The following is a 17,074-nucleotide window of genomic DNA, read 5'->3' as shown; positions in this document are numbered from 1 at the left end:
TTACATGCTTTTGTGATATTCACAGAACAACAGAATAATCCAGTTTCTGTATTTGCAGACTGGACCTGCTCAAAACTAAAGAATATATATTTTTTTTTCCATTGTTGAAATTAAATGACGTATTTTAGCAACAAAGCAGCATGCAAAAAACCTCCACTTAAAAGCTAATATTGCCACTCCTCCATATACTTACTACTTGGTAACTCTCCATAAAAACTGGGGAATGAAGGTGTTACTGCTTCTGTATTTCGCCATTTGTCATGTACAGATTCTGATTTCTGTGGACTACAAGAATATGAAACTATTAAACAACACCTAAACATACTTAGAAAAATCTTATGTCTTAAAGGAGTTTTTTTTAAGGTAGGTACTCTGCTATCAATTACTATCAACCACAAATTAGTTTCTCTGCAAAAGTCACTTGCCCACAACTTGGTATTGAAACATTCACATGTACACAAACACCGAAAAGTACCATCCACACGCAGGAACTTCACATTTGGCTCAAAACTTATTATAGTGAACTTTTATGTTATATTAAAGAAATTAAGTCATATGTGAAGAATTGAATCAAAACATCATTTTCACAAAGGACTTGTGCTGTTTTTTCTACTACATAGGAAAAAAATTCAAGGGAAACTAGCAGTTTTTTAGCAGTTTCAGTGTTAAATACTTTAAAATATTATTGCAATACTTGGGATTTCAGTAGATGGCTACAATTTAGGAGACCTGTGTTTCTTTTAAATACCTTGCTATAGTAACCCTGCACAAACTATATTTATGTGTTATTTTAAAATAATACATTTCACCTTTCAAATTCACTACAATCAACAGTAAGTCATAATATTTCAAAAGCCTTGCAATACTAAACAACTCTGAAAGCTTTCAGTTTGAGAGCTTTAAGTTACAGATACAAACTCAAAAGGCAGGAGAAAAATTCTTTGAAGATCTTTTCTTACTAGCTTCTTCCTGTTTCTGTCCCACTTTTATAATCTAACACATATTACTGCAGGTTCTTTTATTTTCACAGGCTGTATCAAGCCACAGAAAACCAACAGATATACAAACACATTTGTGAACAACAGCTTAAAGACTCAGGTCCAAGTCTTTCTAAAGCCATGTTTTTCATACTTTATTCTTTTTTGGATCATGAACATTTTTTGGTTAAATGTTCAAATTATGTTAAAAAACACAGATTTTTTTTTTTTTTTTAAAAAAACCAAAACAGATTAGTACTGGTCTGATAACGTGTGCTTAAAGCATGTCATTCACTGTCACTATTTTCACATTCTACAAATCTCATTTATGCAAGCAAAGAGCTAAGAGTTCATAGAAATATTATAACCTGAAACAGAAATACTATAACCTGAAACTTGCTGATCCAAAACATGAGCTGAAAACTTACGATAGCAACTAGCAAAGAGTTTTTCAACCAAATGTTTTTCATTGGGGAATGATAATCTCTCAAAGCCATGGTTTAAGCAGAAACATATATATACATGCTGACAAAGACAGAATTTCTGCTCAATATGAGAACACCAGAGTCATCCAAGAATACCCAATAGTCTATGAATCGATCAAATGCATTTCCCCAGTTCTGACTCTCCAGATAAAAAGTACGTATATGTGTGTGTATTTTATTTAACCAAATAGAAATTCCTTTCACTTTCCTGTAACAGCAAAATCATCAGATATGCCAAAGAACAGGGATTTAAACTTTATTATTGCATTCCCCAGATCAAGGCCGTAGGTGACCAACACTAAGATAATTCTCCTTAGAGCCCAATGAATATTTCATTGCTACATGCAAAGTGGGCCAGCATTAACAAAAGAAAGCTGGAATCCCAAAATTATTACTAAACCAGTAGTTGGACACTGTGCTGCATTGCAGGGAATAAATATGCAAATCCTTTCTCCAGCATCAAAGTAGGCAGAACTATGACTATCAGCTGAATACACATTAAGCAAGTGTCCTATTCACTGGATAATCTGTTCAGCTATTCTTTCTCCTGTTTTTAATTTAAAAGTTTAAAACCTTTGGAGTTTGTACCAATGTGCTAATAGAAAGTAAACTTTCACAGGATGGAGAAACATTCATGGCTCTGTTGACAGATAAGCTACCAAAAGGAGATCAGAATGCGTTTTCCCTCTCATATTAGTAACTGAATTAGTAAGAGTTATTTGTACTGCAGTAATACTTAGGAGACCAGGAACCTTACAAGCTGTGAAAGCTGTCCTACTAACTCCTTCTGCAAATGCTGTGGTGAATTAGCATTCAACACATAGTTTTTTCCCTGGAGCATGCTGTAGTTTTAGCTAAACCAACTGCCCAAAGAGGTTTGGCTACATGCTGTACTTTTAGAAGGCAAACTGGACAAAATAGCATTTGCTTGGTTTCCTTCAAACTTTTAATTTGGCAAAAGTACATTATTTTAAGAGCTCACCATAACAAAGAAAACTCATTCCAACCCTGAATGCAGAATAAATGATGAATATCAAAAAGATTTAATGAATGAACACAGATTACAATAGTTCATTCAGACCGCCATTTTTTGCAAGAGGAAAAGGTGAAATGAAGGCTGAATCCTAAGATCATGACAAACAGGCCAAGTCCTATTCATGCTATACTTATTACTGGGTGGGGGCGGGGGGGGGGAGGTAGAGGGAAAGGAAACTGCACAGGAAAGGGGCTTTTTGCTAGATGGAGAGAAGAAGATAACTTTGCATACACATAACTGGTTTTGAGGCAATACAGAAAGTATAGATACATTCAGATAGCAATTTCAGATAGCAAAACTATGCACATCATGTACGGAATCAGTATTTTTTTTTTTTTTTTTTAAGTGTCTGAAGCATGAAATTCTTTCCCATGGCTGTAATCCACTTCTCCCACTGAGAAGTGGAGTAATGCTGACCCAGTAACATCATCTTGTTGGTTCTATCCACACACTTTGATTCTGTGTGAAATGATGGTTCTTGACAGCAGTGGGACATCATTTGCAGTTTTACAGAGGTTAGGAAACAGTACAAAATCCTTTACGTATCTCAACTGCTCTTATCTTTATTTATTGAGGAAAAAAATGAAAAGCAAATTATGACTGACATACCTAAAGCTCTGAAAGAGTTCTTGGAAGGTAGGGTAAAAGATAAACTCTGTGCTATTATGGGACAGAGCCATAATGAGAAAAAAATTTCCTGTCGCCAGCAGTAAAGAGGAAAATGTCCAGATGACTAAAACCTCTGGGGTCTGTGTTGATAAAAATGCAGCAAATACAGTCTAGTTCTGATCAAGTTCCCCAAGAAAGAACACTTTATCCCTCGACAACAGAGAAAAATTGTGGCTACTTGTCTGTTTATTTGCTGAATGTGCATGAGATGAAGAATAAAGAAGGTATAGCCTCAAAAGAAGGCAAGAGTTTGCAAGTACAGCCAGGAAAGAGAATTGTGTGTTGTCTCTGTACAGACCCATAGCACTTGTAGCTAGTTGCTGCATAGGAACTCAAGAGGAAAATACAGAGCTGAGGGAGGAAAAACAAAAACAAAAAACAAAACCAGCACAACAAAAAAAAAACCACCCCAAAACACCAAAACTCACACAAACAAAAAAAGCTATCCAAGAAAACAATTGAATGGATGCAACTCAAACGCTTTTACCCAGATGAGGCCATTGGGAGGCAACAGCCCATGTTAGAGCATCACAAACAGCACCAAAATAAAACTTAGCTATAAGACAACTATAAATAGGTATACTATTAAACCCTGGAAAAAGAGGCAATCCAAACCAAACCATGTCAAAATCCCAAATAAAACATTTCAGACTCTTTGAACAAAATTTGTAACTTTTTTTCAACCAAAATCTATGGCAATTTTTTTTTCTCTCTCTTTTGTACAAAAATTCACCTATTTCTACAAGAGATGCTAGCTTTTACAGCTTTACATGTCCTGGAGAAAACTTTAAATTATATAGTATAGTTTTCACAAAAAAAAAAAAAAGTGCATTTTTGCTTGCCACTTTAATACTTAAAATTTTATAGGAAATAGATTCCAAAGCCAGGACGCATACGTCTGGGAAAAATGTTTGATTCTGGTATGATGACTAACTTCAATTAGACAATAGCTTTCCAACAGAGTACTGTTAAGACACAACGCAAGCATAAAGTCCTTTCTTTCATGGAAAGAAATTCATGTTCAAGCTGGAATGCTGGAAACCGCCTTTCATATAAGAGCTTGTGTTGAATATGGACCAGTAGGCAATGTGATTAGCAGTAAAAACAACTGAGAAATGTGTGTTTGTCCTGTGGGATGGTGCATATCTCTTGAGATATGCTGAATGCCTAGAGCTTTGTGGAAGGCACACAGACATTTGCAGCACCAGGATCAATATTTTTTGTCCCCCTTCTTGCCCCTGGGCCATAGCATCACCAACACTGAAGTTAATTGTCCTTAAAATGCTAAATGCAGACCAACCTAGGTTTGCTGAACAACAAAAGTCTGTGGACAATATCCATTGCCTGATTATTTGACCAAGCTAAATAGAGCATACTAATGTTGAGCATACTATTTTTCCTTTAATGCTGAAAAAGCATTTAGTCAATAAATTTGAGTAACATAAATGTTATTTGGGATGGTTCTCACAACATAAGGGCTGATGAGGCATTCATTCCCAGTAGCTGCCATTATTACTGGGGCCATTGTACTTCAGATAGTGTAACTAGGACAGACTGTTCTTGTCTCTCATGTTTTATTTATCGGTGAAGCCAAGGGTTTCATGGTAAAGAAGTGTATTCCTTACAGACAGTGGAAGTTAAAACTGCACAAATGTGCTTAATGCATGTCTCACAATGTGCCTGAAGAGACCTCATTATTCTACTTAGTTTAAACTGAGAGGAAAAGAGTGATATCTGGAAAAACACGATGTGAAGCTGGATAATTCAAGTTCTTGTTCTGTTGAAAAAATTTCTTGCATCAGTTCTCATCTGCTATATACAAAAATATAAAGATACTTAACTTCATCCCGATCTCCTTTTGTTCAAAGAACATCCTATAAAAAAACTCTAGAGAAAGAATGTAAACTCTATTGCAAAATTCATATTTAAGAAAAGTGTTTGTTTCATGTTTTTCACTTTTTAACACTATAAAGGAAGAAAAGACTCATAATGAAAAGGTTCTTACCTTTCAATTTCACCTGTAACTGCTGAGGGTACGTTAATTATCCTGTTGATTAAAGCTATTCTGCTAAAGAAGAATACTGTTTCCAGTCCCTTTGTTCCATAAACATCATTCTCAGATCCATCCTTCTTTCCAGTTTGTCCTTCAGTTGCAGCAAGGTACTTGTTTGATAAATCAAGCACTCTTTTTGAAAACAAGTTGATTACTGCATGTTCTTCTAGCACACCACAATCAGTACATTTCCATCCTGGGAACATTAGTGATAGGTGGGTTTCATTTGACACAAGTCCAAAAGAAACTGGACACTGAAGCCTCAGGATATCCAAGTGTCTAACACAATGATTGTCTATTTCTTTATCTACACCCCATGGTAAGAGACATGACAAAAGCAGTTTAGCTGTATCAGTGGTGACATTCACATCAATGTTTCCTGGTGGCTGCATTCTGATCTTTCTTGAACTCTTCATTTTTTTCAGTCTTTTCATGCCACCACTTTCTTCCAAAGGCCTAGCTGCGTTACTATCCCTACAGACCTGGTTCAAACAAGCAGTATCTACTTGCCCATCCACTGGAGATACAGAGCCAGCAGTTTTATTTCTTTTTAATGTCAGGGCCCTTTTCTCAGTAATACTTTTGGCTCTTTCTAGAGTGTCATAGTTGTGGAATGAATTCGATGACTTTAATCCATTGAGTTGAGATGACAGCAGAAGTTCCTCAAGTTTTTCAAGATCAAATAAGAGAATATGAAAATTTGCATTGTTCCATTTTGTCTTAACTGGTAAAATAGTAAAGGGCTGTTGGATGCAGCTGGTATCAGTTAACTGAAAGAAAAATATTAAGTGTCCAAACACAAATCCATGGTATTTTGTAATTTTCAAGATATCAGCATAGAATTGCATATGGAATAGACCAAATCTATTAACTCCATTAAGTTCAACTTAATTATGTTTATTTACTTCTCACTAAGGAAAAAGGATTTTCTTCTAAATAGCTTAAGATACACAGAGACATATGCATGTAAATACTACAATACAGGCTCCCTAACATCTTCAATTATACAGCCATGCTGTAGATTGCATACATTTGCCAAAACTCTAGGCTGGTATTTCTTCTGCTAGATCCCATTTCAAGCTGAAAGGCTTTTAGGAAAGTTTTAAAGAAAGAATACAGCTTCTCTCCTCCCCAATAAAGCTAGGGAAACATAAATCCTACATTGTTGCAAAATTCTTGCAAACCTTGAGAAACTGTATGCCTTGTAGCAATATGAAATATGTCTGAGATAAAGACTATGTCTTTTGCCATTTCAAAACATGCAAAACTATCTTAAAGTTACTTAATTCTGAGTTAAGTCGCACATACTTTATCAGCAACAATAAAGAACTTAGGTAATTAGATCTCCAGTTCCAAAATTAGTTACCTTAGGTGAAAATAATTGAGAGAAAAAGGCTACAGAGCTACTACAATGTTCATGAACACCTGACTTCACCTTGTAACCACCCTATTTCCATCCTGGATCTTTCTAAAATTCCGCATATTTTTTCATCAGCTTTAAAGGCCATTCACAGTAACAGATTTGCAGAGCATCATTTCACTTCCACACAATTGTGCCGGTATAAATACACATCTGATTACTGCTGTTAATAAATACCCAAAGAAAATAGTTTTCAAATCCTCCTAAAATCTGGCAGAAATGAAGATCTGAAAACAGCTACAATTACTCACAACTTTAGACTGACATATTAAACCATGATAACAGTAACCTAATGATGATGAACTGTAAGAGTGTCAGCTGAACAACATGAGGAAATGTTAAAAATCATCTTCAAAAAATTTTTTTAAGTCAGTTTTATTCTTGTAGTTTCATTACTTAAATTATAAATCATCATTAAGATCAAAAGTTTACATCTTTTAGAATTAGAATTAATTTTTATTTTTCCAGTGTCCTTGGCATAGGGTAGATACTATGCTGTGACAAACTCCTGAGGAAGGAATCTCTTTGGACACATTAAAAATCAGCTCCTTATACAGATATCACAGAAGAACTTGCCCACACAAATGCCCATCAAAAACAATCTGTCCTAGACTTCAGAATCTTAGAATGTAGTCTAAGCATACAGAAAGAATACAATATTTGAGAAAATAAACTAGGATACGAAAGTCTTCTCTATTAGGACATAAACTCTATAGATTAGATACTCTCTAAGTAGAACCTGTGGAAAGAAGGAAAGAGCAAGAATAAACACAGGGATAAAGAAAAATATTCATATAAAGCCACGTGAATGGAGGATACATGCAGGCAGGAATAAGATCCTAATGATGAACAAGTCAAGAAGGGGAAATTCCAAAACTGTCCTGTAGCCCTTGGGATATTTCTATACATGGAAAACATTCCATACTTGCTTTTCCCCCATTCCCAGTTTCCCATGAATACTTCAGGAGAGATGCTCTGCCTTGGCCTTCTGTGTCAGCCAATTTCTGAGAGTCTTTAAGGAGAGGAAACACAGCAAGTTACCTCAGATCCCATATTCCAATCAAGATGCACTTACAAGAGTCGATTTCCTGCCTTACACATCTGCAAATTCAGAAGAAACACATTTCACATTCCTACTTCTCATTTCCCCCATACAACTTTCTGTGCCTGTGTATTCCCAGCATGACAGAGTTTTTATGACAGAGCTTCTGCAGGCTTCGGAAAGCAGAAAAAACATACTAGTGGGGGCACAGTAGAGTATTAGCCTGTTTTTCTGCTTCCTTACTCCTTTTTTGTATAATAAAAGGGCTGAACCTACGTACCAGCAATGAAGAGTCTGCAATAATAATGCTACCAGTGACAGTTAATGAAAAATATTCAAATTTTAAAAGGATGATCTTAATGTTTAAATAAACCCTATTTTCCTTCTTAATTTTAGTTTTTAGCCGCATTTTAAAACTTAAAATAAAGTCTGAAACAATAATTACTTTTAAGCCAAAATATGAAATATTTTGTAAACATTGACTCTGAGCATTATGAATTTTTCAAAAGATTTTTTTTTCATAGGAAATGCAATATTACATAGAATCATAGAAATTAGAGAAATGTTTACTAGAACGAATGTCTGTAGGTCATCTCATCAAACCTCCTGCTCTACCGACTTTCACGTCACTGATATTTTTATGAAACTGCTAGTATTTCAGAATTCATTTTCTGAGGAAAAAAAACCCGTGACAAATATCCAATTGTAATTGGAACCAAAATCCTATTACTTCTGCATGCAGCTAAAAAACACATCAGAAACTGAACTAAATAACAGAGTTGAATCTTTAAGAATACTCCAATAAATTTCCGTTATAAAGACAAAGCTCTAAATTTTTGCCCGAGAGAGAGACTCCAGATGAGTTTGTAGAAGAGCAGCTACTTTCTTTCACAGGAATCATCATGCTGCACTACTGAGCGGCATTCCACGAAGGTACTGGGAAGATCATCCAACAGTAAAGTTATGAGATTGTGGCACAACACCTTATATCAGAATCCTGCTGTATCTACTAAAGAGGTATCTTTTACCTTCAGGGGAACAGCAGGTGTGAGCGTGTATGAATTCCTCATTGATGCTTTTTCCCTTTTCTTTAAGCACTTACACTTGTATGTTTTTATTGTCACACACAAGCTTATGCTCTCAACACTGTGTTCACTCTAGCTATTTCACCTTTACAAGCAAGCATGTATGAGCAAAAAGATAGCATCAAGAACCAACTTTTCAGCCCAGTGATACTTTTGCAAACAACCGTGTCAGCTTCCATATCACAAGTAATATAGACTTTTCCAGATCACTGTTAATTTTAATTTTCTTGTAATTAGATATATTCCCCTAATGCAAAGAACTGCTTATGTTGAAAATAGCTGAGTCTTGAAAGAAACCATCAAGTGCTAGTAAACAAGGCAACAGCTGGCTTTAACTTGAATGCAATGTTGATTAACTCATCTTTCTCAAGACCACTCCTTACCTACCTCCTTTTACATTACAAATTATGATTTTATAGGATTAGCTATTTTTAAACTGTTAATGTTGTAGTTATGAATAACAGAAGGAAAAATTTGACTCTCTATAACCTATAAGTTATTTGACTATTTAGTTTTTGGTAGTAATACGATTTGGCTTTCTATTATTTAGAGAAAGATGCTCCCACAAGATCAGGATGCTCTCTAAATACATAATCTTATTTAAAGATCTCCATAGGGAGTCATAAGTAAGAAATTATAACTGCTTGTTCAGGGTTTCTTTTTATCCCTTTCCTTTTTAAAAAATAATACATTGTAGTTAAACAGTAGGATTATTTTAATCTTTAATTATGCTGTTTCTTAATACATAGGGAGAACCCCATGGAATGCAAACACTAGAATTCACCAGCTAGCTTTGACATTAACAGAAGCTATTATTATTTGGCCTATCACTTTCATTTTCTCTGTTCTAAATGTTTATATTTGGTTGATTAACATTTAGAAACCTTTAGGAAAATCACCATCCAAACAAAGGAAAATAATGTGACAGTGTCAATCTGTTGAGGCATTTGGTGATGCTACCGTGTGTGAAGTCACAATAAATGTTTATTGGCAATATGAAAGCTTATTGACATTGATCCTAAAAGCATCTACCAAGTTATCTTAGCTGTCTGCCGTAGGCATTTCATTCCAATGAAGGAAGGTGGACATCTAAAGCTTTAGACATAAAACACTATTTAGGAAATATGGACAAGCTATTCTCTGTAACAGAAGATGACAGAAAATGGAAGGAAACCCATAAAACTAACTATGAACTAGAGAGCTGGGAATAACATTTGATGATGGACATTGAAAAGCAGATTAACAGATATTTACATTCTGTACTGTGCCTTTCCTGAAGTTCTGGAAGTATTTCACAAAAATAAATCCTACTACATTCAGATAAATATTGCCATTATCTTGAATTTTTTTCCAAATGTACACATTAAGAGATTAGTAACTCACTGTCAAAAAATAGACTAATAACAATAGCAATAAAAAAGCATGACTTGTCTCCGAACCCCACAGTACAACTTTGAGGCCTCCCTGCTGCCAACACACAGGCTTCAGTAGTGAAAAGATCTCTTTTTCCTTCTTTTCTCACAATTTTTATTCAGACTCAGTTATCTTAGGATCATCTTTCAAACCCAAACAGCTTAAGCGGATATACCCAAACATCAAGCCATTCAAGCCTTACTATTCTCCCAGTGAATTTCAAATAATCATGTCAAAACCCAATTAATTTAGTAATACAGAAGCTTCCTTCAATTCTGCAAGTTAAATGACCAATACACTATGAGGTACTGAACACAACCTACAGTTTTTGATAATCATCATTCTGAAAGACAGTAGAGGTGTCTCTTCTAGATTACCATTGCTAGTTTTAAATTTTATTTTAGACATGGCCAGCTGTCTGATTCCCTATTTACAGGTCTCCCCTTACCACCAGTGTTCCATCTACTTTTATTATTTAGCAGAAAAATTGGGAAGATTTTCTTAAGTATTTATTTTAAAAATCTTCTGGAAGCTATTACAGAGAGAGCAAACTGTATGAATTTTCACAGCTTCGGTAATTTCAGACAGATTTTGAAAGCTGATCTTTGTCATCTTTGTTGCTGTCCAACTGTATGAATCTAAAATAACTGTAAGTGTTAAGCTCCCCTGCTGTAGTTCAGTTCTGAAAATTAGCAGAATGTGCTAACTCTTTTTTGTGCATCACTAGCAGTAAGTCTAACAAGGAGTTACTCCAAAGGAGGTGTATGTTAGTCAAGAAAGAAAACTTCAGTAATAAGAAAAGTCATGTTTTTATAAAGTGTAAAAATTGTCATGCTCAGGGCTAAAACCATGTGTTTATTGTCATGATACAGCTTACCACTTATTTTTGTTGGAAACTGAGAAGTAGGAAGCACTATTATATTTTGTGTATTCGTGCATTACATCAAAATTAATCTAATAGCACCATCAGCCATTTCAGTTAATATTGGCTAGTCCCTAACAAAAACTGATTAATAAGTGTCTCACAAAGCTTCTATAGTTAACTATTAGATCTCAATTTCCAACATTTCTAAATCCCAAACTAAAATAGCCTACTTATTTAAATTTTTTTTTTTTTTTTTTTTTTTTTTTTTTTTTTTTTTTTTTAGAATTAACAGATCACTGTTTGAAGCTGAATACTTTAGTAATGAGGCTAGACCTCCTTTGTTCAAAATAAAGTCATTTGTGTGCTGATAAGATTCCCACTTAACTAGAACTTGGAACACTTTTACTGCTTGGAGAGATCTGCATTGGTTGATAAGGCTCCCTATGAGGCCTTTACCTGTAAACTTTAAAGCAGCAAAAAGTCTGGCCACAGACCAAAATTGTATCCTGAGACTCATGAACCTCTTGTGCATCATCTCTGACTAACCCACAGCAGAAAAAGCTTACTACATCCAAGAAAAAGTGGGATTCAGGAAGGTTTTGAAATGGCAAGCTATATTCCGTGCATGGCAACTATCACCTCTGTAATAGCTCCCTAGTTTGCCATTGAAGATGTCTGAGCCAGGACAAGACAAGAGCTAGAATAGAATAGACTCTTTTAGTTGGAAGGGACCTACAATGATCATCTAGACCTACTGCCTGACCAATTCAGGGCTGACCAAGTTAAAGCATGTTATTAAGGGCATTGTCCAAATGCCTCTTAAACACTGACAGGCTTGGGGCATCGACCATCTCACTAGGAAGCCTGTTCCAGTGTTTGACCACCCTCTTGGTAAAAAAATGCTTCCTAATGTCCGGTGTAAACCTCCCCTGGCACATCTTTGAACTATTCCCATGCATCCTGTCACTGGATACCAGGGAAAAGAGCTCAGCACCTCCCTCTTCCTTTCCCCTCCTCAGGAAGCTGTAGAGAGCAGTGAGGTTGCCCCCAGCCTCCTTTTGTCCAAACTAGACAAGCCCAAAGTCCTTAGCCACTCCTCAAAGGACACTCCTTCCAGCCCTTTTCAGCAGCTTTATTGCCCTCCTCTGGATGCATTCAAGTACCTTCACATCCTTCTTAAAAGATGGGACAACAAACTTAAAGCTGGGGCAACAAACCTCAAAGACTCACTTTAATTGATTTCTTCTAGCATGGAATCCATTCCTGCTCCACAACTTAGAAGCCTGCTCTTCTACCTCTTTTATTCTCCCTTTACACATCTTTACCAAACCACCTTAGCATCCAAGGAAAAATTTTCCCATGTCTATGGGAAGGGGGAGGCAGGGGGCTATCCTTACTGTGGCCCCCAAATACATCAATACACACCATTATTTTTAACAGGTTTAAGACAGACATACCACATAAAAGTTTCATGGGAAGTACAATTCAAATGTTATTTTACCTAGCTGCCTAAAGGCCTTTTTCCACCGGGATCCAACTTCTTCTAGGAACACTATTCCACTTAAAATTCACATTTCCATTAGCTGGCAGAGATTCCCGTACTGTTTTCAGCTTCTCATATATATTTACTTTCTCCACACACTGGCTTTCTTTACCAGATGCATTTCTATTGTGGGTTTTGTGCTAAAACCAGATTTGACAAGAAAGGTCTTGACGTTCATTTTACATAAAAGGAAATAAAGTGGCAAAATCACATGGTAGATTTTTAGAAGGCAAGCCAAACTCAAAATATACTTAGACATCACTTTGATACAACTGAAAAGAAAATGCTCAGTTCTGACAGCATGGTTAGTATCAACTTCTACATAAAACAAGTCCTGAAGCATTAAACATGACTTTTTCTTACAGACTTTTGGCCTTCATTATCCATTGTTCTCTCACTTTATCCCAAACATAACAGGATAAAGGTGACAGAAAATTGGCCCCAAAATTCCCAGTGCCTGCAAAATGAATCATGCTCTATAAAGCATAAGTGCGAGCTATTCTGCTGATTCTAATCAATTTTTTAAAATTATGTAATACTCAAGGGGTTTGTGTTCTGTTGAGCCTTCTCTTGTGAGAAAGTATATTTTGATCCATTAACATTAAATAAGTCAGAAAAAAGATCAGTCCCCTCCTTTATCCACTACTTGCCACCCACAAAGTCTCAAGAAAACATTAGACAGAAATTGAACAACTTATTTTTAGGCGAAATTTTAGTTAGATTGGGGGGGTGGGGGAGGGGATGAGCTTAACTGAAGTATTGTCAAAGCAGACTGGAAGATTCTTTTATTAACAGAAGATACACTGCTTCTGATTTCTTTGGGGTGGGGGATTGTCTGTCTTTTATTTGTCTGAGGTTTTTTGGCAGATTTATACTTTTCTGACAGTCATCAGACTATTGGCTTTTAATAGAGGCCCAATAAAACAGTGCACTTAAGTACATGATAGAAGTCTGTCAGATAAACAAAACTTCCTCTTTTAAGGAGTAACTAGTTCATTATTAAATATACTTACTATAAAGAAATCTGCTAATCTAATCAGTACCACCATCCTATTGTCTGCTCATGCAAATTCAATGAAGACATCCTGTGAACAAAGTACACGTACTTCACCCTTTCAAACAAGTAATTTTAAGCAAAACCCAATATGAAATCATTAAAACCACTGCATCTTATACTCTTTAAGAAGTTTCTCAATATGATAGTTTCTGACATATCACAATAAAGTTTGAGAATACAATATCAATATGCTTAATTCAATAAAATTAACACTTATTTTTGTCACCTGTCTTTGCTGTAATCTGAATTTTAATTACACTACAAAGACAACAGAATCTTTAAAGACCATTTAAATGTTTGAATCACTGTTCATAACCTCTGCGGCAATCAATAACATTAACAATAAATAGGATTATTTGTTTTTTAAAAACCAAAATGTGAAGAACCTCAGTTACAGAAATCAGAGGAGGGTGGGGAAGTAGAATTTGGCAACCAAAAGGTATTGAGGGCTAAGAATTTTCTGTGTGTGGTCATGCCAGTCACTGAGATGTCAAGAGAAGTTCAGAGATCATAACTTTTCTCAGAATCACATCTCATCATTGGTCTAGCTCTAGCCTCACAAAAAATAAGCATGTCACACAGCTGCTTGTAAAAGTTATTTAGCTACTCCTACCCTGTGTCTTACATATATACTTCTTGGATCTGGAAGAACTGTTTTAACTCAAGCATGACTACCACACCTAGGGGTCTTAAACATTAACTTATATTGCCAATGAGAGCTCTATTCTATTCTCCATGATGCTCTACCCTTGATGGTAGGACGCAATAAATGTGTTTAGTTATATTTTAGTTTTGCATTTGGTGGTTTTGGGGTGTGTTTTTGTTTGTGTGGGTTTTTTTGTTTGTTTGTTTTGTTTTTTTTTAAATACAGAATAGCTTACTAAGTGTCTGTCCTGGTTTCAGCTGGGATAGAGTTAATTGTCCTCCTAGTAGCTAGTACAGTGCTATGTTTTTGAGTTCAGTATGAGAAGAATGTTGATAACACACTGATGTTTTCAGTTGTTGCTAAGTAGTGTTTAGACTAAAGTCAAGGATTTTTCAGGTTCTCATGCCCAGCCAGCAAGAAAGCTGGAGGGGCACAAGAAGTTGGCACAGGACACAGCCAGGGCAGCTGACCCAAAGTGGCCAACGGGGTATTCCATACCATGTGACATCCCAGCTAGTATAGGAACTGGGGGGAGTGGGGGCAGGGGGGTCACCACTCAGGAACTAACTGGGCATCGATTGGCGGGTGGTGAGCAATTGCATTGTGCATCACTTGTATATTCTAATCCTTTTATTATTACTATTGTCATTTTATTAGTGTTGTCATTATTAGTTTCCTCTTTTCTGTTCTATTAAACCATTCTTATCTCAACCCATGAGTTTTACTTCTTTTCCCGATTTTCTCCCCCATCCCACTGGAGGCAGGGCAGGGGATGAGTGAGCAGCTGCGTGGTGCTTAGTTGCTGGCTGGGGATAAACCACAACAACATCTTTACTTGCACAGACATTTTTTTCTCTTTAACCTTTTTAAAGAAAACAGTAGTATTACAAATAACATACATAAGAGAAAGAATTAAGTTTTGGGGACATGTTTGCAGGTGCCATCTCATGCGTAGTTTTACAAAATAGGAAACTTGTTATTGTCTCATGGAATTGTCTCAGAAAACAAATACATAAACAATGCACAAAATGGCTGGCACAGTGTAAATTAAAGCATTAAATTCATTTCTAAATCCTCTGAGCCCTCGGTTGCTAGAGATGGTAGTCGATAGTAGTAAAAAAAATTGCCTCCTTGAAATGTGCTTGGTGGACAGCAGCTTGATGATTGGCAGCACAAATAGAAGACAAACGAGAAAGCCTTCAATCTGCAGCTGATGCACAGGAAGAACATGGGGAGCTGAGTTTACAATAGAGAAAACATTACCAAGCTAATGGCACAGGCAATCATTTGACCACCATGCATCTCTGATAGCAGCAGGGCATCCATTTTCAGTTAAGTGTTAGAGTACCTTTTTGCTTTCTCTGACCACTGCAGGGGTAAAACAACCTAGTGTGTGAAACCCACTGACTGGTAATAAATTACTATATTGGATACTTTTTGTTTTCTTTCAGCAATGACTTTACTGTGTATTCCTGCTATCATTACCAATTAAAGTGGAGATCACGTTAGCAAGCTATATCTAACTGTATATCAGTCCCTATGCTCCAATTGCTTTGGCAAGTATCACAGGGTCAAGAGGCTCCTTTGACCTTTATCAGTTAAGTCTCTCTGACCACTCACTGTTTGAAGCAATCTCAGCTGAACAGATGGACACTTTTGCAGACACTATAAAGCTTAGAATATAAAGATAAATGAAATTGTGTTTGGGGCTTCAAACTGGTTTATGAGCATAAAATATAGTTAGCAAGTTCCACAAAAATCTCAGATTTCAAATAGCACATCTTAAACCTATACCATGAACACAACAACTCTTTATCTACTAGGAAATTGTATTTTTTGTTGTAGCTTCTACAGATAAAACTAAAAAGTTGATATAACTTACATGTCTAGATAGTACAAAGTAACTTGTGAACTTAGCCTAACTTAATTACCCTAATCATTAAAAGACAGGCAGGAAGAAAATTTAATATAGCCTTTTACCATGACAGTCAGTTAGAGCAGCATACAGCACATGATCAAACAGATCATTCAGTGGAAGGATACTAAAACAGTTGGATACTACAGAGCATTCAGAGAAGGCTTGGACCTTCATTTCAAATTTCCCTATCTTACATTTCTTAAAAGCCCTTACTCATTAAATTACTGCACCAAAATTTTAGTCATAACAAATAAGTGAAAGCTTCAAATTCCCTAGGCGATGCTTGAAGAACTGGTAATAACTGGATACAAATGTGGTCTTGTGATCATATTTATGTATTTGTAACCAAAAAATAATCTGTTGTTCAACAATAACATTGAATGGCCTTTTGTTTGAGCTAAATCACATCAGCAAACCTGCCTTGTTAAGTTCATAACCTTAAGTAACAAATGTTACACAGGCTTAACCAGATTTAGTGTTGAAAATTTCTTAAATTGGATAAAATCATGGGATATTATTTTCTTTTTCCTTTTTTTTTTTTTTTTTTTAAGCCTGGCTTGGTTTTCAGAAGAATAAATTCCCAAGAGGTAAAATTTGGATCTGCATCTTTCTGTGGGATATCATCTATGTTTCATAGGAATACTTCCCAAAAACATTTTTTAGTCCTTCATTCTAATATCATCCCAATTCAACCAACAATTCAAAACAGTCTCACTAACAGTGAACCCACTGTCATTTGCAAATACACAGCTGTCTTATTTTCTCGCTCAGCTGAAAGGATGAACAATCCAGGATGTGTGCAAAGATGCATTTAGTTCAAAATAATTACAAACAGCAGGTATACTATTGAAATAGCTCTTAAACA

At 35.8% G+C, this 17,074-nt stretch overlaps 1 protein-coding gene across 2 annotated transcripts in view; it reads right to left on the bottom strand.

Moving 5' to 3' along the window:
• The window catches only part of WDR72 (WD repeat domain 72), a 129,757-nt gene that overhangs the window by 55,444 nt on the left and 57,239 nt on the right, over window positions 1–17,074 (bottom strand). For both annotated transcript variants that reach the window (XM_030016258.1, XM_030016259.1), the window contains exons 15-16: window positions 5,173–5,990; window positions 194–285 (exon numbers count right to left, since the gene is read on the bottom strand). In XM_030016258.1, the coding sequence (XP_029872118.1) occupies window positions 194–285; window positions 5,173–5,990 (910 nt within the window). The remainder of the gene's footprint in view (window positions 1–193; window positions 286–5,172; window positions 5,991–17,074) is intronic.

The sequence above is a fragment of the Aquila chrysaetos genome, chromosome 5, assembly GCF_900496995.4.
Source record: "Aquila chrysaetos chrysaetos chromosome 5, bAquChr1.4, whole genome shotgun sequence".
NCBI lineage: Eukaryota > Metazoa > Chordata > Aves > Accipitriformes > Accipitridae > Aquila > Aquila chrysaetos.
The sequence above is the reverse complement of the archived record's forward strand: the minus strand, read 5'-3'. Positions and strand labels throughout refer to the sequence as shown.